Raw genomic sequence first — 24,863 nt, forward strand, 5'->3', positions numbered from 1 at the left:
AATAAAATGGGGTACTTTGGTCACCATGCATAATTTCGCAAAATGTGTTATGATATGTGTTTGAAAAATGAATGTATAACATGTGTTATGTTCATCAAATATTAATAATAAATTACCAAAAATTCGTAGTACGATTGTCTCGCATTCTCGTCCTAGACTCTTCCGGTACTTTCCCGCCAATCATTGAAGAGCCCACTACTTTCTCCACAATATAGATACGTTACTGCACGACACCTCCTTCCCGCTGCATATGTATGTAGATAGAGCGATAACGCGAAGTCTAAGAAACGCGCGAAATTCGAAATGGACGCACTCTATCAAAACTTTTGAATACTAGAATTTAAGCGTTCGGAAAAGCATACGGTAGAATTTCTTCCATTTGAATTGCAATAGCCGCGTTAAATTTATCAGACCGTATAAATAATTGGTTTGATCCTAAGTTACTGTGACTGAACATTTCGAGGAATTCGTTTAATCGTTGGCTTCAATTATCAATTGTCTATATCAATTTGGAAAAATTACGGCGACCTTAAATCGGAGTGAACATAGATGAGGCAGTGCATCAGCACTCTATTTGACAAACTATTTCAAAATTATTAGATTGACGGTAGCAATTGTATTTCTAATTTATCATGGATGTTTCGAATCCGTACGAAGACGAGCTTTCTCGTTACAAACGGAACGAACGGCAAGAAATGATGATAGCTGCGCCATTAGATTTGTCATTTAAAAAAGCAACAACCATGAGAGGTATGCTATTAATTCAAGTAACATTTGTGGTTTCGAGAACGAAAAGGTTTAACAAAAATCGTTTTATTCCAAGAGAATTGGCAGACAAACGTCCGCAAGCAGTGCGAACAGGTAAAATTCCGTTGCGAACTCCAACAGACCGATTCGTAACGTGTTCATTCTGGTTAAGCCATAATGCATTAACATCGATGGACGGATTTGAGAGTCTCACGCAGAAACTTCTCGATGATCCTGCGTACCTCAGCTGGATCGATCTATCTTTTAACGAAATAAAGAACATCGGCGATGACATTACAAAATTTCCGAATCTAAAGATCGTGTATTTACACGGAAACAATATATCGAATATCAACGACGTTGTAAAATTGAAAAATTTGAATAACCTTCGGTCTTTAACGCTGCACGGAAATCCCATAGAAAATCTTCAGTATTACAGGGGATATATTGTTCATATCCTTCCGCAATTATCATCGTTAGATTTTTCTGCTATACTCTCTATCGAAAAGAAGAGAGCACCGCCAGCTGGATTCTATAAAATGATATACGGCGCTACATGAATATAAAACTTTATTTTTTTTTAAATTGCATTTGTATTAAATACACGCCCTTTTAAGTATTGTTATTCGTAATATTTCTCTGAGAATGATACCGTTCTTACTTTTCTTTTTTCTTTCATTCTTTCTTTCTTTACAAGGTACTTAGAGTGGACACTCTTACAAATGATTCGTTTCAACCCCTATAGTTAGCGTTATTAAATAAACTCAAGATATGTACCACACAACAGAAATTAATCGCCCTATTTTTAAGTTCTCTGTCAATGAAACAGAGGTAAAAAAAGGCCTCGTATTATATTACAAAGTGGATGCAACTGCCTAACGCGTCCGCAGTGTCTTTGTTGTAATATGAAATAATTTTGTTCATACAACCGAACGGATTCAATGTCGTCTGTGTTTGCTACGATGTTTACTTGATTTTTCGGTATCTCTATCTCGAGATCGACTACGAGACCTATATCGGCTACGTGAAGATTTATGGCTTCCCGATCGTCTTCGCTGCGCTTTCTTCGGTTTCCGGGAACGTCCGTGACTATGGCTACGGGATCTGCTTCGGCTATGTTTCTTTCTCTTGGAATGCTTTGTTCCTTCACCTCTTGAAGGCGAAGTACTCGGAGACTTGGAACGCCTAGATACAGAAAAGCGAGTTTGAAGTTTCAGATGTTAAGTCAGCAAGCGTGAAGTCAGCGGTTTTCAGCCTGGGAGGCGTCAAAATTTTTATAATAAATAATTAATTTTCATACCATAACATCTACAAATAATTATATTATTATATCTATTAAAAAAATAAAAGGTTGGAAACCGCTGCGTTAAGTAATTCTTGGTAGACAAAGCGTTCAGATTGTACTGTACCTAGGAGACTTTGTTCTTTCGGGAGCCGCGTGTGTACCGCTACGGCTGATAAAACCACCCCAGGCGTTGTGGTGTTTTGGCAGCGGCGGACTTGGCGTGTGACTATCAACGTCCCCTCCCCTAGCTTTGGTTCTAGCTTCTTCGTACTGTCGCCGAAGCTCTTCAACGCGTTTCTCTAGCTGTTCCGGTTTTACGCGGGGTCGGTAATAAAGGCGTAATATACGTCGGCAAACGTCCCTAATGGCGGATTCGTTAACTTTGAAAAGGGAGAACCAAGCGGGCGAGGTCGGCAATGGAAGCTGCAATTGTCTGGCCCCTAAATAGACGCACGCACAGGCTACCGTTTCCGGCTGATGTCTTAAAAATACATCAGACCTTAACGAATCGTTCATGTAATTCCAACATTGCTGCATCAGAGCCTTGTTCTTCTCGTAACCCAATACTTGCAAGTACATAACAATGATTTTGTGAGGATGCTTCACGTGAACACAGAATCCTAGCTCTTTCAGAACTCTTCTCTCCGACTTGATCACTTGATTCTTTAATGCCACATAATTCTGGTCTAGTATCACTGGCTGTATCGGTCTGAAACAGATTTTGAAAGAGACATGCATATAATCACAAGAGATTTAATGGTGGTACTGGTAGTACAGAGTCACACTTACTTTTGGCTGGATACCTGTTTTATGTGATTGAAAACGTTAATGACGTCCCTGATGCGTCTGGGTGCCTCTTCAATTTTACTAGCTAAACAAATACAACCCATTGCAGTCGTTTCCATATTATGTCTAACTAACGATTTACTGTAATAAAATCGTTGAAATATTACTTGTCCAGTGGCCATCGCAACCTGTTTTACGTGATCGAAGGAGAAACGTTTATAGTATGGTTTATAGGTTAGAGAGGTTATACCGTTTACAAACATTTTGTTTACTTTCAGATTAGATCGTTTACCTGCGGTAGTTTCAGTAGAATACCGGCTATTTGTATTAGCTCGCATCCTAGTATTCGCAGATCGGTTTCGGTTTCTGCATCCAGTCCATCTAAATGTGACGGCGTCGAGTTAAGCTTCTCTTCGGGTAGAAGACAGTTTTGTAATGTTAACACGATCTTTCCATACGTCTTCGCGTTTCCTGTCGTCGCGTTTTTCGCAGGAACGACAGAATTTTCTTTCATGTTACTCATTTCTTCTTTCACGATACAAAGACAAGCAAAACTGTTAGTCGTTTAAACACTATTTGCACAGCAAGTTAACCTTTCATCTTTCCGAGTACCATACCTCCGACGTACAACCATAAACTTGTACTATAGAATATAGAACGATTGTTCGCGTGCATCCAACGCTTCATGTGAGGGCGCTGCAGTCAACTTGCATACGTCGGTTGGTACTCCTGATTCTTGTACTGTAAACATTTATATAATATTAACAATACAATTGATATATTTAGAAAAAATATATAATATTTCTTTCTTATATATCTGCCAATATAATGTACCATCAGTTTCCATTATAGTTTCATTTCAAGTTGTGTTTTTGTTAGGGTGGCATCAGTACTTCCACGGTAGTTTGCGGAACGCAGCCAGTGCGCAAGTAACGTTTCTTTTCAGAGTGAGTGTTCGAATTTCAAAATTTAACAAGACATTATAGCAAAATGCCAAGGGGACAGAGTAAAGCGACCACAGTTTTACTTTTAGGTATATAATAATATATTCCTTCAGTTGTTACATGTCCGTTTTCTCTATTATTCAAAATGAATGTCCGTCGTGTATCGCAACGACGTGGTTCGTGTTTATAAACTTTTGATCGTGATCGTTCCCACGAGTTCCGAAATTCGATTTGAATAGAAACGGTTGTCGGGCTTACAGAGTAATAGGATTTTGCGCGCATTCTCGCAAAGAACGAATGACTAAGTATATAATTATAAATATATACAGACCAGGAAATAATACATATAATATAATACACTTGCATAACATAACAATTATCGTACAACGTATACATAGTAGTAACTCATAGTGAAACGTAACGCAAAAAAGGTAAATAAGAAAAGGAAAAACTAACAATAGCATAGATCCATACGTTACACAATTAATTGTATTCTAGCTTCTCCGGATATTCTTTCTCCATCGATTTTCGGTCCCTACGACCCTTTTCACGCATAAGTCGGACGAATAAGAAAGATTTTTGCGAAGAGCAGGATTTTGCGTCAAATGCAGCACAATTTTCATTCCATCGAATGCGTTCCTAGCGATCGGTTGTGATTAGTAAATCAAAACAACGCGAATTTCACTTTGTCATCGGGTTAACCCTTTCGCAGATAGATGTCGTTGCAATGAGCTTTGAGGCTCTATTTACAATGAGCCCGCTCAGCTTGCTATTGACCCTGATAAAAGCTTAATTAATTTCCTTTAAGAAAATATCGTCAAAACTATCTTCAGACATGATTTAGCCAACATAGGAGTAGCGAAAGGGTTCACACAGCTTCGTACAGGGACAACGGATTTCCTGTTCGATTCCCGTTTTTGTAAATTGATCAGAGAAAAATGTAAAGCTTTCTAAAGATCTGCGACACAGCGATCAATGATTTCTGAGCGAAAAGATCAAACGAATCACGATTCGCAGGTCGTTCAGGGCCGTCTTAAAGGCAATCGATTGGAGTGGATGGCTACCTCGAACGACCCGCAAGCTTTCTGCAGACTGTAAATTCAATGCGAGGTATGTACTTGGTCGAACACTTCGCTTCGCAATTCCCATGTGGAACAACACGGAATCGGACGAGTCGATATCGTTTTCGCGGAAACGTAGCGAATTCGACAAAGCAACTGCACGCAGATTCGAATTCCACGGTGGAGGGGTGCGTGCGTTCGTGTAGTTTGTGTGTATGTCTCTGTGAGAGTGTGTGTGTCCTTAAAAAATTTGAAAAAATAAAATCTCCAGCGTCTGAGCTGTATCTTTTCCCTGTATTGTACGACGCGGTACACCGTGTTTCGTACGAAGCGTTCCGTGAACAACTGGTTCCAGGTTTCCTTCGTTTCTGTTCCGCAGAACGCTCCGTGTTTAAGGTTTCCAGGCGTTCAAAATAGATCATACAAATCGATTCGTTCATCCACGCTAAAAGACATTCGATAACATCGGCATGGCTCGAGAGAAACCGTCGGTTCTGTGGTCCGATTCGCGATTCACCCTTTCTCTATCAACTGAGACTGCAGTCAAGACCTTGTACTCGCGAACGTTCACTCGGTTTTCGTGTTCGCACAATGATGAAGTTGATTCCGCGCGACACGAGAAGTAGGATCACAGGAAATTGGCCCGCAAAGCTCGGGGTGCAGTAATGCGATTCACGACTAGTACTGAACGAGCACCTTATCCACTTCACAAAACATTCTTCCTCTTTGCAAAGGACCAATTTTCACTTCGCGCGATTCATGTATCTGGCAGTGCGGTAGCTATCTTCCTCGACGAACAATCATTTCGCTCGTTCACAGAGCGTTCCTCGTGGTTAAGACCGTTCGGCCACGTCGGGCCTGGTCTTCGACGAAGCTTCGTTGGTCAAGCGAACGGTGGCAGCGTCGTTGCACGCCAGCTGAGCCTCGATCTTCCCCGCCGCAATCTCCTCGAGTTTGGCCTCGGACTTGATCGAAGCCTTTAAGTTCTTGAGAAAGTTGCCGAGATGTTCGGCAGCTAAAGGGTTGTTCGTCCACTCGTTCGAAGGGAACGCGGCTAGCAGTCTTTTCTGGAACATCTCCGAGGTCAGTTGCTTCGTGTCCAACTGTTTGAACGCGGGTTTCTTCTCGGTGTCGATGGTCGCGTCCTCGACAGGGTTGTCTGGTTTCACGGAGGAAGACTTGGACCCTTCCGATGGGGACGGGAGCCCTTGCTCCACCGTAACGCACCCTTTGCTGGAAGGGCTGCTCTCGATGGTCACCGAGCTAGAGTCAGGGCTGGCTGGGGATTTGCTGCTGGACACCTCTGCCACGGGGGTGGTGTTCTTCTTCGGGCTTGGGGCAGGTAGATCGTTGTCGATACCATTCGACCCGGTCGCCACGTTATCGTTACGAGCAGCGGTGTTCTCGTTGTTGTTGTTGGCGTTAGAGTCGCCGGGTGGAGGCGATGGAGAAGCCGTCGAGGAGACCCTGGGGCTGGCAGCCTCGCGATGAGGAGTCTGCCTCGCGGCATTGTCCTCTTTCTTGGTATCGTTGTTCGATTCCGCGGTTGACTCGCGCGTTACCTCGACAGTCGTCTTCTCCTCATTGCTCCCGCTATTGTTCGTGGTACTCCGAGGCGAGCACCGATTGCTACCCTCCGTGGTCGAGGGATACTTCGTTTGGATGGACAACTGTTGCTGGTGTCCACTGTCGGCGGTGTCCATTGATTCGTTGCTTCGAAACGCGGCGTTCTTGTTGATCTCGTTGGCAAGAGCGCGATTCAGACAAGCAACAGCGGCGGATCTTTCATTGGATTGCTGCTGTTTGCTAATGGGCACGGCTAAAGGCGCGATGGAGGATCGAGCAGGTTTCACCGGCGCGCACTGAGCGGCTAAGTGGCTTTTGCTTGGCATGCTGCTGTTCGCACTTCGGTTATCGGTGTTAATAGCCGAGGAATTCACCTCGGATGGTCGCGGCAGCCTCAACCTCGCGTCCATTTGAAATTGTTGAAGATTAGGAGCTTGGCTGAGGGCGTAGATACTTTGCAGGCTGGGGAAAACAGACGAGAGGTTCGTGTTCGATCGACTCCCGCTCATGGGACTCGAAAATCCTGGAGCGTAGACCGGGGCGCGCGTCGGTGTTGGAATAGAACAGTCGTTCACTCGATGAGCTGCTGGAGTTAGAGATCCTGGAGGTGCTCGGTAGTACCTGTGTCCTCCCATCAAAGTTACCACTTGTCCTTGGTCGGATACGTTCGGCATGTTGTCCCTGACCGATGATTTTGCTTTCAGCTTCGCGACTGGCTGCGGTATTCTCAGTGGGTGCATGTCCACCTTCTTCCCTCCGCTGAGATCCAGAATGTCCCTTGAATCTTGTTCCCTCTTCCTCTTCCCGGAGGACGTCTGCCTCTGTTGATTGATCTCTCGATCCGGTTGCTTGGTCTGCCTCGGTTTCGGTGGTGCTGGCATTCTGATCTGTCCCGCCTTCAGAGCTTTCAGCACCCGAGGATCCACGGATCGGTCGTTCAGAGTGATGCTGGGACTAACCTTTCCCAGCGCGTTCTTCCGATTGTCCTTTGAATCGCTCGGTTCGACAAATCCTCCGCTGCTACCGGGAGACTTTGGCGCGGTTAGAGTTATACTGAGACTCGCGGGGATGTTCAAACCGCAGCCGTCCAAGATATTTCTCGTATCACTCGAGAGCATCGGATTCGTTTGAGTTTGAGACTTGGGACTCTGAGGTGGCGCTCGACTGGGACCAGGCTCTCCCATCATGTTAGCGGGTCTCTTCGCAGGGATCGCGTGCTCGGCAGCGATCTTCCTCGGCGACTTAAGGTTGTTCGGTACTGTATTCGGCAAAGGAGTCGGCGCGGGAGCAACGGGAGTCTGTTTCTTAGGCGTCGTCTGCACCTGTTGCTGTCTCTTCCGTTTTATATCGAAGATCGGCAAGCCCGGCGGACACTTTCGCTTGACCGCCCCCGCTGGGACCACCGGCGGGTCGTTGGAGAAAGTGTACACGTCGACCTTTGCCGGATTACCACCGGCCCCCGCGTTCACGGTAGCCGCACTCGAACTTTTCGCGGAACCGACCGGTCGCGCATCCACGTCACTGCACTGTTTATTCGCGTTCACTCGCGCATTGCCGCTAATTCTAATCATAATTGTGTTAACACCACCGGCGTTCTCGACAGAATTTTTATTCTGCCCTTCCGTCGGTGCCTGGTTCTTCGCGTTCTCCTCCTCCTTCTTCACCGCGTTGCCTTTCGTCTGAGCATCAGCAGGCGACCCGCTGGCATTCGTCTCGGGCGCCTTCGAATCCACGAGAGACTCCGAACCCGTCTCTCTAGCGGTCAGTTGGAATCCTTGCAGGAACTGTTTCTTATCCTGCTGTTCTGCCGGCTTCTTCGTCACGGTTTTCACCGCGTTGCTCGCAGGCTTCTCGATGGCTGCCGGTCGTTCCACAAACGTGACTCTGCGTCGTTGTTTCTCTTGCTTCTCCGCTGCTTGCTGCTTCTCTCGGTCTCTTTGGATCTGCTGGATGACCAACGCGGTCGGGCTCGTGCCGTCCTTGTCTGACTGGCCGCAATGCAACAAAACATTGCTGATCACTTTCGGTTTCTTCGGACTCGCGTTGCTCGGCGTGCATTGCTTCAGCGTGATCTTCACGCCGTTCGAGTTCTGCCCGTTGCCTATACTGACCACGCTGAACTCGGGGCTCGACGACTTTGTTTCCGCGTTCTGCTCCTTCGTGCCCCAATTGAGAGAGGGGCTTCTCAGCACCTCGTACCGTCCATCCGGATTCTTCAGTATCTTGATAGGCGTTTTGATCAGTTTCGTGCCTTCGGTATTCAAGGAGGTACTCGACGACGGGCTCGTATTAATCACCGCTGTGGTCGTTGTGCTCGTCGTCGGAGACGAAACCGTCGTCGTAGTCACTGTCGTCGACACTGCCGCGCTGCTCAGAGGCTGTTCCGCTTTCACCTCGACCTTCTTAGATTCTGCTGGGACCTTTTTCTCTACGGATACCCTCGACTTCTCGGTCGGAACTTCGTTTCTGACGTCCAACGACGGATGCCTCTCGTCCCGGTTCTTCGTTTGCTTGACCTCGGGCTTGCGTTCCACATCGTTCTGTGCGTTCTCCGTGTTGATTCTGTTCTGCACGGCCACAGCTGCGTCCGCGGGAGGTAAACTCGCCCCCAAACCAGGGGTGGACGGCCTGTCGTGCGGGGGTGCTTCTAATCGCTGCTCTTCTAACGCTACTCGGTAGAAAAATCGCATCGGTGCGTTCTGAAACACACAATTTCAAAGCATTAGACACCAAGAAAACTCTTTGCACATTGATTCAAGATGGACAACGGTTGCTTACCCTCTTCCAAGCGTAAATATACGCGACATCCATGAGCGTCCAATGCTCCGGAAGCGGAGCACGTCGATGGCAAATCTCGATGGCGTATCTCGTCATGTCGACGCTGTATTTCAGCGCCAGGAATTTTTTCAGGTGCGCTATAGTGACCAGCGCGGGACACTGAAGGTACCGTCGGTTGCTCGTGGCGTTCACGTTGTGGCTGCCAGTGTTGTTATTACTGGCATTGTTGTTATTGCTGTTCTGGTTGTTCAGTCCGTTCAGGTTAGTCGCGTCGTCGTTCGTGCTGAGTAGAATCGTCAGAGGATCCGCACCGGGCGGTAGGTACTCCAAGCTCAAACTGACAGCATCCTCCGGCGCGAAGATCAATCTGCCGCTGACGTCTTCGCCGCGTTGCTCCGGAGTCGCGAAATCCGCTGAAAAGTTCGTTTTCGCGTTAGTATACATTCTCAGGGTAATCGGATTTTCGGATCACCGCCGGCAAACGGAATTTTGCTGTGGAAGTTATTCAGATCTTTCATCTCCTTTGAGAATGTTTATTCTACGTATGTTCGCATGCTAGTCGGGAGCAATTTAATAATTCTACGGGAATGGAAAATAGTTACCGTGCTCCGGGTGCTTCTTGTAGAACTCTCTTCTCTTGCGCATCTCTTTGTGATAGAGTCCGGGAACCAATTTATACACGATCTCCTGCAACGCTTTGTCCGCTCTGAAAGTAAACGAAAATGTAAACATTTGAACATCGATGGAGATTCGACAGGACGCGACGGCGGTATAAAACGGTCGACGTACTTGATGTTCGGCTTCGCCTTGTTGAGAACATGCTCGCAGGAGGGACACTGGGCCTCAGTGCTCAGATGCTTCAAAATACAGCTCCTGCAAACTGGAAACAGAAAGGAAGCGGCACGGTATCATTATCCGTTCTCGGAGTGGGTCGGGGAGATATCATTCGCGGAGGATGAGTCGATTCACTTACACGAGTGCAGACACTCGACGACGGTGGTCGCGTCGATGAGGTAGCCTCTGCACAACAGGCAAACGAGGTAGGGATTCACCTCCTGGAGGTAAGTCCTTTTGCCCGGTCCCGACATTTTTCTTATTGTGGAACGGAACTGCCCGTGATGATGCCTGCAACGAGAAACAGAAAACGATGTGATCCCACGCTCCGGAAAACCGCAACGCGAACGAACACCGATGCACTCTCGCCGGTGCAGTTTCGTCGGGGCGAAGAAGACGAGGGAACATCGTCTCTTCGACTGTAGCAGAAATAGAATCGGATTTAAATCTTGATTGCGCTGTATGCTTAAAAAACTCTTCCCGCAAAGGTGCATGGACTCGAGCCCGACATATTTCATCCCGTTTCGAGCGTCCGCTCGTTCCGGAAGTAGCGTCATTACTCTTCTAGTTCACATAAACGAACGTCCCTCGTTTACATTCAAAGTATCCGTGTGCTGCCTCGATTTCCGATAATCGTAACGACGTTCGCAAAAGCTTCTCGGACAGATCGCACGCGGTCTGGGGAACGGTTAGGCCGTGTCACGGTGTTTAGCCCACTTTCCCGAAGGTTTCTCAGGTAGCTAGAATCCCGTTGCCTCGTTCTCTGTCCCCCTCCATCGGGTGGCAACCACCCGGTGGGTATACGGGTGCGTTTTAACCTCGTCCTCCCCGCTCGCTCCGAGAGAATTGTCCTTTCCGTTTTTCCGCTCGCCTGCCGGCAGAACGCCGCGGCGCAACCAGAACCGGCAAACAGAGCAAGCACCAGCAGCCCTTGCCTAGCGAACGAAACGCGTGTGCCGTCGAATACCTGCCTGGTATTGATCGAATATCGCGTTATTTCCCAGAGAGTCGGAGAGAGAGAGAGATATGCCCGCGATAAACCCGCTCCTCGACTGCTCGTTATCGTTGCCCAAGAAAATTAACGCCGCCCGGTTTTTGTCGGTGATCGAGTCCTCGAGAGCGGATACGCGAGCTGGAGACTCGACTCGTTAATCGCCTCGACAGATACGGAGCAGCGGCTACGAATTATTCTCAATTCGGAACGTCGCTCGTCATTCCGCAACCTTACATCGCCAGACAAAAGTTTCGATCGCTCGCCGATCACCTCCGGTGGAATCTCTCTTGCAACTATAGTTTGTCGAACGAGACAAGTCAGTGGAGCAGTTCTGTCGCACACGATTTGCTTCTAGCATTGTTTACATTTACTGGCTCGTCTTGTTGGACAGACTACAGCTGCTAGAACTTCCACAGCCCTTGATACTGTCCTATAAATTAGATCAATTATCCGCGCCGGCTATTCGAGATTGTCAGCGAGATTCTAAGCTTCCGGACCGAACGGGAGCAGCTAGACGGTGTCCTCGTGGCACCGATCTAACTCCGTTGATTTTCTTCGGTTCGTCGAATATTCGCTCTCCGCTCTCGCAAAGGATGCGGACGTAATCGCGTACGATCGCGTATTCTTTCGAGTTAGCTCGTCTCCGCCGGTTAACGGGTTAAAGTTACTCTTCACGACCATATACCGCAGATCTCGTTATTCCTCGTCCGCTTGTGTTGTCGTCTTCGTCGTCTATTCACCGAGTGCAGCACGTGTCGCGAATGCAGGGACGCGCCTAAATAAAGCCCCGTCCACACCGATCGGGTTCGTCGCCCGGTAGAATCGGGGAAGCGTTAACTTGTTTCACGACTGGTCTCTAGTGACGACGATGACGATGACGACAACGGCGAATGTCCGAGCCGCGGACAAAGGCTGGCACGCCGCGCATCACGGCCAATTATCTCGTTAGAAATTAGCCGTACTATTTGGACCCCGAGTCAGGCACCGCTCTCGCGCATATACACCGACGTTCCGCGATGTCTTAGCACTTCGTCTATTTATATCTGCTCCGTGAGAAGCAACATTCTCGAGCGGGATCGCGGGCGATGATGCCACAAACCCGATTCCAATCGCACCGAAAAAATTACCGAACTACCCCCAAGGTTGGGGATTACCAGAGGCTTCGCCGCACCTGGTTGACCCAACATTTCCAACTTCTACAAGCACCCTCGTTCTTTGATCCCGTGCTGACCTTCCGACTTCTACAGAAGGCGACTTTTCGTTTGGGAACGTTTCTAGCCATTTTTCTGGGTAAGACTTACCAGACTCACTTCTTCAAGAATCAAGGTACGTACTTGGAAACTCGGACGTTGTGCGAAGCCTTCCAAGAAAGGGGGTTGAAACCTAGACAACTATGTACTACGTTTCAGATTCTAGATCTTCCAAGGATTGATATTAGGCTGTTGCATACTCGAATTCAGCGCAGAGTTTACGAAAACGGTAGATTACGGGCTAACAGAGATGAATCAGACCAACTCCTGGTAAAAAGTATGCATCTGTATGATGTGTCACCATTACAGTCTATCGATGTTACAGGTACACCACGTGAGCAAGCAAAAGACCCTTACGAATGGACAGTGTTTCCCGTACTTCGACCACACGAAGAAGAGGATATTGGAATTGCGACGGGAACTTATCCAGAAACCGAAACCCTAGATTTCCTTATTGTCTCTCGTCGGTCCGGTATCCGAACGAAAGAAGAGCCCGAGGAGGTAAGATTCGTTAAGAAGATCCCTGCGCTTCGATTTTTTTCCCCGCGGAACTTCGGCCACGTTATCGCGCACCATGCGAGGCTACAGATTAGACCCCCAGCTGCTCTCCGATCCCTCGTTGTTGGCTCCTCCACGAGCTCTCGTGCCCCAAGAAACGAGAGTAGGGAGACGACGACCCTACCGGCCGGAAGAGGCCGTGATTCGAAGTAACCTTAGCGACCGTGTGCAGAGAGAGATCTCGCAGAAGAAAGGCGCCCGTTCGATCGGGCATCGAATCCCACACGACACGGTCTGGCGGCCAGCAAAAAGAAAAGAATAGGCTGACCTGTGTGAATGAATGAACGAACACTTACGCTGCATGTCTGTAGAAGTTAGCATTTCTACATCGTTGTTCGAACAACTGCTACATAAATTTACTGGCGAATAGATTATAAACGAAAAATGAAAGACATCTGTGAATTTACGATACAATTATCGCGTCATAGATGTTGTTTTCCCGTTTAATACGAATTATGTTCATTCACTGAACAGGTCACCCTACACAATCCCCGGGACGGGGAATGCAATTGAGGGTTCGTGCGATTCGACGGCGTTCGCAACGTTAGCCGGCGCGAGGTCGAAAACCATTGGGTAATCATATTTTTACCGATCCGCTGCGATTTTTCCGTCGTCGTCGTCGCATTCCGGCTCGGTCACGCGACGATAACGTGGCTTCGCTCTTGTCCTCTCCCCGCGGTGTGGTTTCGACTCGAAAACGTTCGAGGCGCCACGCCGAGGAGAACCGCATTCCGCGAACGGGGAAAATCGGTGGCTTCATCGTCGTTATCGTTATCGTGATCGTCATCATCGGGGGTCTTCGGACGGAATCGAGCCAGCCGTTTCCCGCCTATTGTTCCTCTCGCGTAACACCGCAGCGTTCCTTCGGCGAGATCTGGTCTCGCCGAGGCAGCCAGCTGATTAATCAGTGGGGACACGTTTTCTCGTGTGTCTCGTAGGCAACGGACGTTGCGAGATCGGGACACGAACGCCCCGAACGAAAGCGGCGCGACGAGTTTTTCAGCTGGAAAGCTTTCGATCGTCCCCGTGTCCCGGCCGACCGTTACATCGATTTCGGCCGACCCGACGGGATAGATCGCGCGCTCGCTCTAGCCGAGAGAGCCACGGCTCGGCTCTCGACTCTGGGCTCTCTCGGCCACGTTCGAGCGAAACGAGAGTGTATCGTCGCGATCCTCTCCCTCCCCGCTTCGCCCTCGTATCGGCCGCGATGTTTATTCCATCGTCGCGCGTATCGCGAACGCGCACCGACCGATTTCGTCGAGGACGAGAGACGAGGCGGCGCGAATGTGAGAAAAAGTACCGATACAGGCCGCTCCAAATCGCCGGTACCCTATAACATCTTCTGTTCGATCCCCTCTAGCCTTCGCCAATTATCTGAGGAATGCAACTTCAATTCTGTCGTGCTCGAGTAGCATTTGTTTACCTTCACTGCCTCAACTCGTTGAACGAAGTATAGATTACCCCAAGCGACGGTTTCAGGTTGTAGAAATAGCGTTAGATTATTTATATCGTCCATTCTGGGCAGTGACTATGAGAGGCGTGGCTACGCTGTTTTACACTCCGGAAGAGCCAGATCAGTGCCCCACGGGGCATTCTTTGCCTGTGATTATTGTAGATCAAGCTCGAAAAGAATCTTCCAACAACTGTGTTCCGCAAAGTTCTCGCGGGCAACTATGCGTCTGAGCAAGATCGATCTCGACTTATTTTTACCAGGACCTCGCGCAGCTATTGATAACCGTTCAAGACATAGGACAGTGTCTAGTGATAGTAATAGAATATTAGCGAATTCGAGTCGTATCTAAAAGTTCCTGAACTAATATTTAAAAAGTTAGTGATAACTAAATGGCAAATAGTTAGTCACAGCTCTAAGTAATCGTTAGCTATTGCTTATTAGTGAATTAGTAGCTGGTGATCAGTCATCAGTCATTATTGTGCGATTAACATACATTAATATTATTAATTAGTTATCACTAGACTGCGGATCTTTATGCATTTATAGTAAAATTGAGTAGATGAAATTCAAAGTTGTTGAAATATTTAAAAAATTGAAGATGTCAATATATGATTTCTCCTCTATTAAAATCATTAAGCGAAGAAATAACATCCAACTTGGTTTCTATTTCTTGCAATCAATGCAGACAATTTCACCACGTTTTTTTTATTGCAGTCTAGTTATCAACAACTAATCACAAAGTTTTGACTAATTACTATTTTGCTATAACTAACATTCGAAAAGACTGTTGGTAATTTTTAAATATTAGTTGATTATTGCCCTACTCTGGTGTGACAAACGTTTGTTTTTGTACCGGACTGCGAGCGTGGGAAAGGGAGGAATTTTGGGACGCGAAAATTCTAGCTTTCTCAAGTGCGTACTGTAAGTGGCCGAGTTCGTAGGACAGGTCATAAAATTGACGATTGCCAGGACCCTGGTCCTGTCGTAAAGAGTCCTCGACGGTCACGACTTTTCGAGTCATTATTTTTAGTGGAAACATTCCGCATGTTCTTTAGGGGTTGGGGATTTACCACTCGTTTAGGTTCCTTTGTATAGTATCCGTAGAGAAAACGTCGTTTATTTATTTTTCCACGCGGACTGTTAGACATTATTTATCCGAACGGTATCCTAAGGAGTACTCGAAAATGTGTAACGGGATTTCTGTGTAAGATACGGAGGAATTCGAGTCGTCGGTAACAAAAGTAGTGCGTCCTGTGTGTGCGCACCCCACGGTTGGGGTTCGTGGAGCCGAGGGTAGCTAACGTCCTAGAACCAACGAGAAAAATGATACCAGAGGCTACAGCGAAGCGCGATCGGGGAGATTTCTCTCGGGCGAAACAACGCAGCAACATTATCCAACCAAAAATTACGGTTGCGAGAACACGGTCGGGTGTCGCAACAGTTGCTACTCCGTTGTACAGGTCGTTCAATTCGAGCGGGTCGTCACCGATGAACGTTGAATTAACTATCGGAGTAAGACGGTTTCGCGGTGGGACAATCGATTATAAGGTAACACGCGGCTCGTTAAGTTCCATCGGGGTAGCGGCGTGTATTTTGAGCCAGCCGGTAGAGTATCACGTTTGCGAGAGAGATAGAGAGAGCGAGAGAGACGGGATCAGGTTAAAGAAGGAGGGTACACACGCGAGAGGATAGAGCGAGGAGAGGGGAAAAAGAGTAATAACGAGAAAGACGGTAGTGGGACAGAAACGGAATAGGAGGGGGAGAAAAAGATGGAGGAAACCGCCCACTCCGTCTCTCTCGCTCCCGTTCCGCCTCTATTTCTCTCTGTTGTGTCTCTCGACGTTGAACCGGCGAGGTGTAGGTCTCCGTCCACACAGGCGTACACACTCGAAAGCGCGTCTGTATTTCTGTATGTACGTGCGATCGGGTATATACTTTGGCGCGGTGTGCGACTTGAGCGGGTTTACTTACGTGCGAGCATGCGATGGTTCGTCGAGTGGTAAACGCTATCCTCTACGGTGGTGTAGCATGCTGGTCCCGGACGTGCACGGCGGCCGCCAACCGTGGTCGCTCGAGCCTCGAAACACTCGAACACACACACGAAACTGCACAGGATCTCGATGATGTTAGGGGACGAACCGAGGGGTTCGGTGCTACGATCCTCCGAATGCTCAGCCTCCTCGGAGTCCGATACACGGAGAGAGAGAGAGAGAGTGAGAGAGAGCGGGAGAGAGAGCGAGCGAGCGATAGGGAGAGAGAAGTTGCGGCTGTTGCGCACGGGGGCCGCGGGGAAGAGGGTTGTCCAGCAGGCACAAGAACGACAACGACGACGATGACTATGTCGCGTGGCCGACGACGGGATGTGTACCCGAGAAAGATCGCGAGAACCGTGAGCAACGACCAGCTTCCCTGGCAGTCATTCGAGCGATGCGGGGATTCGTAGGTACTTTCACCTTTTGCGCCGGGCTCCGGAAGAAACACAGCAGGCGCCCGGGGCCGTGGAGACAGGGGATCGCCGCGAACGTAACAAAACCAACGGGAAAGAAACGTACGGGGAAAAAATAAAGAACGAAGCAACGAAGCGAACCCACACTCGCCCGTACAAAGGCGCCGCGGAACACGGCGTGGCGTTTCCTCGAACTAAGCCGCGGAAATGAACGACATCGAGCGTGCGGGAACGAGAGAACTTGCCGAGAGAACACCAACAATACCGAACACCACGGCGACTCACGCCAAACTAAACCGAAACCCCGAGTGGGATATGCCCTTTCCCCTCCCGCCGCCCCACCCCTCTCTCTCGCAATCCCGGTTATCCCTTCGCCGCGCACCCCCTTTTACGTCCCCAACAAGCCCCCCTCCATTGGTCTTTCTCTCCTGTCCTCCAGGCTGTACACAAGCTCCTCGCTACGCCTGCCGTTTTCGTTTCCCTCCTCCCGTTCCCCCCTTCTCGATCGGTGCCTTCTTTGTCCTTGTCTCTCCCACGCAGCGGCTCGCAGCCGCTCTCTCCTGCCCCCCTTCGAGCACCGTGTCCGTAGAACTCGGGCTCCGATGCCTAGCCTGCCTAGCCTGCCGCCAGACCTGGCTCTCCGTCTCCGTGTTGCTCGACTTGCCTTTGCCTTCGCATTGCTTCGCCTTGCTTGCCTGCCTTGCTTTGCTTTGCTTTGCCGTGCCTTGCCTTGCCTGTTTGCCTGCCTGCCTGTGCGAGTCGTTTTTCTCTCCACTCCTCTATGCGCGCTCGCTTCTGGCCACCCCTCCTCCATTCACCGTGTGCTACACACACCAGCGTGCTAGACCGGGCACACCAACGTGTCCGACAACTCTCCCCCTTCACCCCATTGACGACTGCCGCGTTACCAGCCCGGTTACGAGCTCCCCTCTATTCGTTTGCGCCGATACCTCACCCTTCTCGCTAGTTACCCCTCTTTTCTGCCATTCTCGGCTTCTCTCTCACTCTCTTCCCCCCCCTCTCTCTCTCTCTCTCTCTCTTCCTCTCGGCCCTTAGCTTTCTCTTTTTCCTTTTCCATCTTTCTCTCGCCGTCGCTCCTCTCCGCCGTGCATCTCCGATCCTCTTTCGTAGCCGCGGACGCAGAAACGACCCCCTAGCTCGCGCGTATCCTTTCCCTTCATCTTCTCGTTTCGATCGTAACCTCCAATTACAGCGCGCCGGGAACGGAAATCGGCACTCGAGACGCCGCCAGATGGATTTCCGCGTGTACCCTTGTACCCGCTCAGGACTCGCGGCAAACCCGTTTGCGGTGGAAAACCCGCGCCCCGCACACCGGAGACACGGTTCGTTCCTGTCCTCCTGACCGCCGCAGGATGCACGGAACCCCGCCGCCGGATAAAACCAGATAGATTATGTGCACGACGCCGGAGAGTTTTATTGCCGATGTTAATTTCGCGTACCGTACGAGAGAAGCCGAGGGCTTTCGGTCTTGCGATATCGCCGCGCTGCGGCACGCAGAGACCGAGCCGCGTCGTCTTTTTGGGGTGTATACATATCAGGTTTTATCGCGGGAGCTTGCCTTTCGATACCGCAATCCCCCACGAGAGACCCCGGGACCTTCGAAAATGCATGTCCGTCGCGCTAATGGAAAGGCTAACCGAAGGAAAATGAAGGCTAACGTTGCTCGAAGCCCTAGATCCTCTTGCCATCCCTTTTAACACTGTGTCGGGAAACCATAAACCTTCCCGGAAAGCCTCGGACTCTATCGAAACGCGAGAACTTACTAATTATCTATTATTTCAATTTACCGGAAGACGTAAGTATCGATGAATCGTGACGACAACAACTATCAATCAGGGACAAGAACCCAAATCCAAGTAATTGAGAAGGTGAGGGTACCATCTGCAAGCAAAGGCGATTAGTGCCCCAGCTAGGGTCGAAGATTAGGTATAATTGCGAGCGCAATGGAATCCATATTCCGTTTCGATTGCAGTATCGCAGTAAAAAGCGGAAGTTTCTAGCCAAGTAGTCAAGGGGACAAAGGAAGTTCAGGGTATACGACCGGCGAATTACGTCCCGTGATCCCTTAACAACTTATTCATCAACTCTCTGCGTTATACCTGCAAGAGGGTGTCGCTGGCCGAGCTATTTGCACACCTCCATAAAGCAATTAACACCTAAAGTGTCGGGTACCAACGGGTCGGTCACTAAAGTCCGTGTTGCAAGCTGTCCTCCGACATGTTGATCACCCCTCGGTGCACGGAAACAACGCGTACTGAATGGGCGTGGCGATCGTGTCGAAATTTTTCCAGCACCCCAATACCTGCCTTTGTTCCAAGGACCCCCTGTGCACTAATTAATACAAACACCGGGACTCCGACCTGCAGTTAGTCATCGAGCGGTCGCCGACGCCATTCTTATTCGTGAACGACTCTCCGAGACGATCGAGATATACTCGGTCTCGAACGACCAAACTATTCTCATGCTTGAGAAACTCCCTGCGAAGTTGAATCATAGTTCGTCACCGAGCAAGACGATCCAGGTGCTAATAGACAGCCGAGGATCCGAGAATCCTGTCTCCTTTTGTTCGTCGATGGCGGAGCTCCGAGCCTTTGTTACAACGGCACAGAGCTCGCCGTGTTCGGGGCTCCGCCATTTTGGTTCCTGCCGAAAACAGCGCAGATGCGTTGGCCTGGGTATCTAATCTAACGCTAAACGAGGTTGCGCAACGCTTTATCACGAGCCCATTACATTACTTCTTCTTATCGTCCGCGAGCTCTAACGCGGCTGCCTGCAATTGAAAAATATCTTTCGAAAATATCTGTTCGACCTCAAGCAAACCGAACGCGAGATTAGGCATCGTCGGCTGCAACAGCTTATTGTTCTTCGCTCGAAAACAGAAAAAAAACATCCATCAGAGCCGCTTGGAAATTGATAAAGCCGCGTCACCAACGAATTCTGTTTGGTCTAGTCTCGACAACGGTGTTTACTCGTCGAATCTCTGAATGCAACTTGTTGACTTTGCGGTTCGTCTGCCTGGTTCGGTAGCCGTTTAATTAAAATCGTTCTTCCTAGTTGCTTTCTCTGCCGCGTTACGTGTTGACGTTGTTCTTACTTCACCGCTCTCTAAACCTTTTACTTTCCACGACAAACACGCTCGGTCCGCTGCCAGCAACAAAGACGACATTGTTATCATCGTTATTTCCGTTCGCGTATCGGAGTAGCCGAATGCGAGTCTTCGTGTGCAAGTACAGCGTACAGATCTCCGTGACGTGCACCCGCTCGCTATTTGCGCGTATGGCGCGCTTGCGCTGTCGAATAATCTTTCAATCCGCCAACGCTCTCGTCTCACCGGAGACACGTAGTCTTGACGATCCTCCAGGCTATTATTAGAAATCTGGCGAGATTGGCGTTGGTCAGGCGTGAAACTCGGTTTAAAAAGAGCACCGGTTCTCGGACGAGGTGTCCGAGACGCTCGACAACTCGATTTCTTTGCCCCGAAAACGGCTTCATCGATTCGCGTCACTACCAACACGCAATTTTGCAATATTGCTCGTTCGCCGAGAAAATTGACAAACGAGTCGTCCTAGATCCCGTGCGAAACCGTAAATGGAGATTCGCGATGATCTAGCGGAGGAACCTTGAAATTTCGGGGATCGCAACCGCGAGAACCAAAATGGTGGTGCGGTGCCCTACCAGGACGGTAGCCGACGATCTTGCCGCACAGAACGGATGGCCTATCGCTATCAAAGAGCACAAGGCCTACAACTACGGGCTGCATCTTTCTTGCGATCCGAACGCGTTGCGACAATGCGCATAATTAATCTCCCCGGCGCACAATAACACGCTCGCATTCATGCGTACGGAGATTACGCGCCGGCGATAAATCCTTCTACCTGCGGACGAAAAATCGGTCCAACAACCGCTTCCGTGTCTTTGAACTTTGCAGCCTGCGCACCCAAACAGCTTTACCTGCGTACTCTCGCTGAGAATGTTAACCCCTTGCCTTACAATGACGTGTTAGAGATAAAGTAAATTAAATGGTATGCGTATAATCTGAGATCTCGGAATTAAATGGTGAGGCAAGGGGTAAAATAAGGAACGATAGTTAAAATTTTCAACGACTGAACCGTGACGAGGGTGGGGACAGAGCATGGGGTAGTTTCCAGGGGGGCCCTGGTGTTTCGGGGGGTTGGTTGGTCAGCCGATTCCTCGGACAGGGGTGTCGGTGGCGGCAACATTAATTTACGGGCGTTTTTAATTACACCAGTCAGCTATGAGCCAACTAGCGGCACACTCCCACCACGGCGATCGACCTTCCAATCCTGACACTCCCTGGGTGTACTTTAAGAACTCTGTTCCCCCTTCTCTGCCTCTCCCCGAGCAGTCGGAGGATGCCGACGAAAATATTCGCATGGTGCGTGCGTGCGTCCCATTCCCCTCCAACCCTCGGTCGGTCTTGCGAATCTCTCTCTGCTTCTCTCTCTTTCGCTCTTTCTCTCTTGCTCTCCGTTTCTCCGGCGTTCTCCCCCCGCAGAGTACACAGGCATCTCGTTCGGGAACGCCGACCGAGGGCTTCCTCCCGAGGCTTTCTCTGGAAAGGATCCCTTGGAGGGCTATCCCCACCCGAACGAGCCTCGGACGGATGGTCGGTCGTTTAGCTGTGGAACGCGGCTCGAATCACGAGCGAATGAGACGCCGCTAGATCACCCGTCTCCTCGACTATCTCTCCCTTGATCCTTGCTCCGCTTCCGAGGCTCGCTCGTTCTTTGTCCACCGTTCCGCGAATCGTTCCCTTCTTCGTGCACGGTGCCTCGTAGGTGATACGTGGGCGGCCCCCCCGGATCCTCGACATTCGGCCCCGAGGATACACATGCACACGCGTCGTTGTCGTTACCGAGCGCGCCCGTGCGCCAGGAAACGTTACAGTGAGCCTGCGCCGCGTTATCGGTCGATACACACGCTTTTGGGAAACCTTCCACGTGTTCCGGGGAGCCGCGTGACTGATCTCGTCGTCTCACTCGATCACAAGGGGGGCATGGAGCTGATAAGAACCCTGGACTCATTCGATTTTTGTTTTTTCCCGAAGATCGGTGTTCCTCTCTTCACTGATCTCTTTCTTTGTTGGTCGGCATTGCTCAACGAGTATGCGAGTGACACTAATGATGGGAAGAGGGGGCAAAGGATTGATATGAATATGGCTCTACCTCCACCGATCTTTTCTGTTGAAGATCGGTATTTGCACAGCGAGTACACGAGGAGAGAATCGCAGATGTCTATCGATCTTTCTACTCTCGGAGATCGGTATGTTTTAACAACCACACAGGTGTTTCCGGGGGTATCGTAGAGGTCTCGTCCGAGGAGAGGACGTCGGCGTGGAATGATCCGCGGCGATCGTGATCGTGGTACGATCCTTCTCCGCGGTGCGCCACGCCGCGCCGCGCCGTTTCGATAAACGGCCTACAAAGCCTAGGACGGAGGGGACGGGCCGATGCTTGCATTCCCTGGAGCCCCTCCTGACATCGGCTGTACGTGGGTACATTATTCATTCTCTACTACATTCGGCAGCAGGAGGGTGCGCGCGAGTGTGTGCGTCCGTATCCCTCGCAACCGATCACGCGACATGCACTTGCGTCGCGGTCTCTGTATGCGTGGCTATACGTCCGCACAGATACGCCCGTCTCTTTTCTTGCTCTTTTCCGACGGCATCCCTTTCTACCCCTCTTCGTCGCTTCTCTTTCTCTCCGTGGAGTCTCTGTCCTCTTCCCCGGTTTCGTCTCTCGTTATCATCCCCTTCCTCGTTCTCTCTCTTCGCCGTCCCCCTGAGCTGCCTCCCGCTCTCCTTCTCTCCTCCCCCCCTATCCCCGGATGTTTCTATCGCTGTCGGACGCACAGGGGAGCGCGTGCACGCGCGCGGAAGCCAGTAAAAGGATAGCTCGGTGGGATGGAGGGCTACAAGGGCAGGCCGCGATGGGACGGGAGGTTTGTGTGGAGGGATCGAAGGGGTGGCGGCATTACTGCGTACCGACCGGGGCAACAGGCCGAGGGGAGCAAGCGGGGAGACCGAAATCCCGAGGAGTCTTTCCCCTAGAACAGGACAGACCGATCCTTCCGAGGCAACGGAACAGAGACAAAGAGAGAACCAAAGGGAGAAGCGGTATACCGAGGGAGCGAAGCCTGTTATACACGATGCAGCAGTATCGAGCAGCCAGGTCCTTGCCACCGCAACGACAGATCCTCGGGCCCTTCGTTTCCTAGCCACCAGACCTTTCCGCCTCGTGTGCAACTGCCTGGCTCTAGCCAAGCTCACCCCTCTTCACTTCCGACGCTCTCCGACGCACTTCCCTGGGGGAGGTTGTAGCCAATCAGCGGGCGAGTTTCTGTGGCCCGCGGCCGCTGGCTGACTCCACGTCGCCCGTACCTAATGTAGGTTGCCGAAGGTAGGCATCCTCCGTACCCTCCTCGCCTTTTTTACCTTCGATCCCTGCCGCCTCCTCGGACCGAAAGGTAACGAAGGTCATCACTGACTCCCGAAGATGTACCTCCAGCCTTTCAACCGTTCACCTCTACATCTCTCTCTCTCTCTCCCTTCGTCCGTCTCTCTTTCTCTTGTTCGTCGGTTCCCCCTACTGGAAACCCTGCGACCCCCAGCTTGCTCGGAGGACCATTCGTCCATCAGGCGAACCGAGGAAGACCATTAACCTCCTCGAAAAAATACGGCTGCACCCCCGTGACGCCCCTATGACCTTGAGGGTGCACCCTCAGGGAGCATATTCGAAACCGAAGCCCTCGTTCGTTACAAAATTGCGGTTCCCTTCGAAGAATCGAGGTTCTCTTGACGATGGTTGGCCATCTTACTTTTCACCTTCCCAGGTAACGCGATCCTGTAACGATGGTACTTTCGATGATCGACTAAATAATAAGTAATCGTACCACCGCTTTGTAAATTAACAATCTTAAATAATACCAAAAATGCTTTTAACAAGGACAAGAACTTCATAAGTTGTATCTATGAACAATTGCATCAATTTGTATAAGGAAGAGCTAAGAGTTCCACTAGCTGCGTCCAAGAACGTTATTGAAAAACAACAAGTATATAAAAAAATTACGACTAATAGATTGCATCTGTCGGTGCATCCGCACAGCTATGTCTTCCGACTGTCGTGTGCAACGTCTCGCAGCTTCGGAAGTCGCTGCAAGGGTGCACCGAACGAACGAAAAAATGGCGATTAGTGGCCTGGATGTTGGAGCAGTTTATAGGTTTCCGAAGTATGAGATTCGTTATTTGATAGGTATATTGTTACGCGCAGCTCGATCCTAGTATTAATTGGGAAGGAGTGGGCGGGTGGATTGAAATGAACACGCGTGTATGATTATACACATCACGATTTATTGACGAGCAATGATCGTACACTGGATGCAACACGATTTTCAAAAAACAATTCCAACAAAATATCGAATTAAACACGTTAATTAATTAGCAACAACAAACACTGCCGACGGCGGCTACCCATCGGCGACGAGATGCAGAGCGGAGTAAATATCAAATGAAAAGTTGATTGCTGCAATGGTCTGGATAATTAGATACTCGAACGATCAATGGTACCGGATACACGGTTACATGTGACACGCGCTTTATAAAGCCGAATCACCTCGTGGTTCGACGTCGCTGGTTACCTCGAATCCATTTTTTCCATTGATTGCAGTGTTCACGAACAAGCGAAGTTTTAGGGCCGTTTCCGCGGTGGCTTGTAACAAGTGAAACGAAAACGAAAGAACAATAAAATGGACGAACAGAAAGAAGTTTCGGTTACTCGGATAACTGTAGTCTTAGCGATTATTGATACTCTTATTTCGATTACAATTCACAGCTTGCTTAATCGTGGAAATACTGTACTGAGTTACATATTTAGTATTCATGGCGACAATAATATCGATAGTAACGGTAATAATTAATCGAGCCCCGATGCTCGGGGACCCGTACACCACGACAATGATTCGACGATGCAGCCGATCACGCTCACGCGACATAATAACTCGATAATTCTCAAACAAAAACGAACGCAACAACACGATCTCGTTTTTCGAAATCTAAAACATTCGCGCGCGAAACTCTTGATCGATCAAAGACGAGATCTCTTAACGACCGCTCGCTCGTTCA

At 49.6% G+C, this 24,863-nt stretch overlaps 4 protein-coding genes across 4 annotated transcripts; 2 read left to right on the plus strand and 2 right to left on the minus strand.

Moving 5' to 3' along the window:
- The first annotated feature begins 69 nt into the window (after positions 1-69).
- LOC143211290 (leucine-rich repeat-containing protein 51) lies at positions 70-1,453 on the plus strand. The gene has a single exon (XM_076428807.1). The coding sequence runs from the start codon at positions 633-635 to the stop codon at positions 1,305-1,307; it is 675 nt and encodes a 224-aa protein (XP_076284922.1). The 5' UTR covers positions 70-632; the 3' UTR covers positions 1,308-1,453.
- LOC143211276 (cyclin-L1) lies at positions 1,301-3,464 on the minus strand. Its single transcript, XM_076428788.1, has 4 exons — positions 3,111-3,464; positions 2,822-3,006; positions 2,157-2,741; positions 1,301-1,932 (listed from the first exon to the last, which is right to left on the minus strand). Exons 1-4 carry the CDS (start codon positions 3,339-3,341, stop codon positions 1,686-1,688), a joined length of 1,248 nt encoding a protein of 415 aa, XP_076284903.1. The 5' UTR covers positions 3,342-3,464; the 3' UTR covers positions 1,301-1,685.
- Positions 3,465-3,731: 267 nt separating this feature from the next.
- Positions 3,732-16,290, plus strand: LOC143211298 (uncharacterized). Its single transcript, XM_076428819.1, has 2 exons — positions 3,732-3,851; positions 12,571-16,290. Exons 1-2 carry the CDS (start codon positions 3,809-3,811, stop codon positions 12,954-12,956), a joined length of 429 nt encoding a protein of 142 aa, XP_076284934.1. The 5' UTR covers positions 3,732-3,808; the 3' UTR covers positions 12,957-16,290.
- On the minus strand, positions 3,870-16,368 carry LOC143211257 (uncharacterized). The gene is made up of 6 exons (XM_076428745.1): positions 16,228-16,368; positions 10,141-10,292; positions 9,957-10,047; positions 9,770-9,873; positions 9,168-9,580; positions 3,870-9,088 (listed from the first exon to the last, which is right to left on the minus strand). The coding sequence occupies exons 2-6, from the start codon at positions 10,253-10,255 to the stop codon at positions 5,657-5,659; spliced, it is 4,155 nt and encodes a 1,384-aa protein (XP_076284860.1). The 5' UTR covers positions 10,256-10,292; positions 16,228-16,368; the 3' UTR covers positions 3,870-5,656.
- Between the last annotated feature and the right edge of the window lie 8,495 nt (positions 16,369-24,863).

This window comes from Lasioglossum baleicum, chromosome 8 (assembly GCF_051020765.1).
Source record: "Lasioglossum baleicum chromosome 8, iyLasBale1, whole genome shotgun sequence".
Lineage (NCBI taxonomy): Eukaryota > Metazoa > Arthropoda > Insecta > Hymenoptera > Halictidae > Lasioglossum > Lasioglossum baleicum.

Excerpts from the sequence above, each read along its gene's own strand:
- LOC143211298 (XM_076428819.1), top strand. The coding sequence starts at position 3,809 with ATGCCAAGGGGACAGAGTAAAGCGACCACAGTTTTACTTTTAG. Across the intron at positions 3,852-12,570 it reads GACCACAGTTTTACTTTTAG|GTACACCACGTGAGCAAGCA; the intron begins GTATATAATAAT and ends TCGATGTTACAG.
- LOC143211257 (XM_076428745.1), bottom strand. The coding sequence starts at position 10,255 with ATGTCGGGACCGGGCAAAAGGACTTACCTCCAGGAGGTGAATCCCTAC. Across the intron at positions 9,581-9,769 it reads CAAGAAGCACCCGGAGCACG|CGGATTTCGCGACTCCGGAG; the intron begins GTAACTATTTTC and ends CGAACTTTTCAG. Across the intron at positions 9,089-9,167 it reads ATATTTACGCTTGGAAGAGG|AACGCACCGATGCGATTTTT; the intron begins GTAAGCAACCGT and ends TGTGTGTTTCAG.
- LOC143211290 (XM_076428807.1), top strand. The coding sequence starts at position 633 with ATGGATGTTTCGAATCCGTACGAAGACGAGCTTTCTCGTTACAAACGG.
- LOC143211276 (XM_076428788.1), bottom strand. The coding sequence starts at position 3,341 with ATGAGTAACATGAAAGAAAATTCTGTCGTTCCTGCGAAAAACGCGACG. Across the intron at positions 3,007-3,110 it reads TTCTACTGAAACTACCGCAG|GTTGCGATGGCCACTGGACA; the intron begins GTAAACGATCTA and ends CACGTAAAACAG. Across the intron at positions 2,742-2,821 it reads AAACAGGTATCCAGCCAAAA|ACCGATACAGCCAGTGATAC; the intron begins GTAAGTGTGACT and ends AATCTGTTTCAG.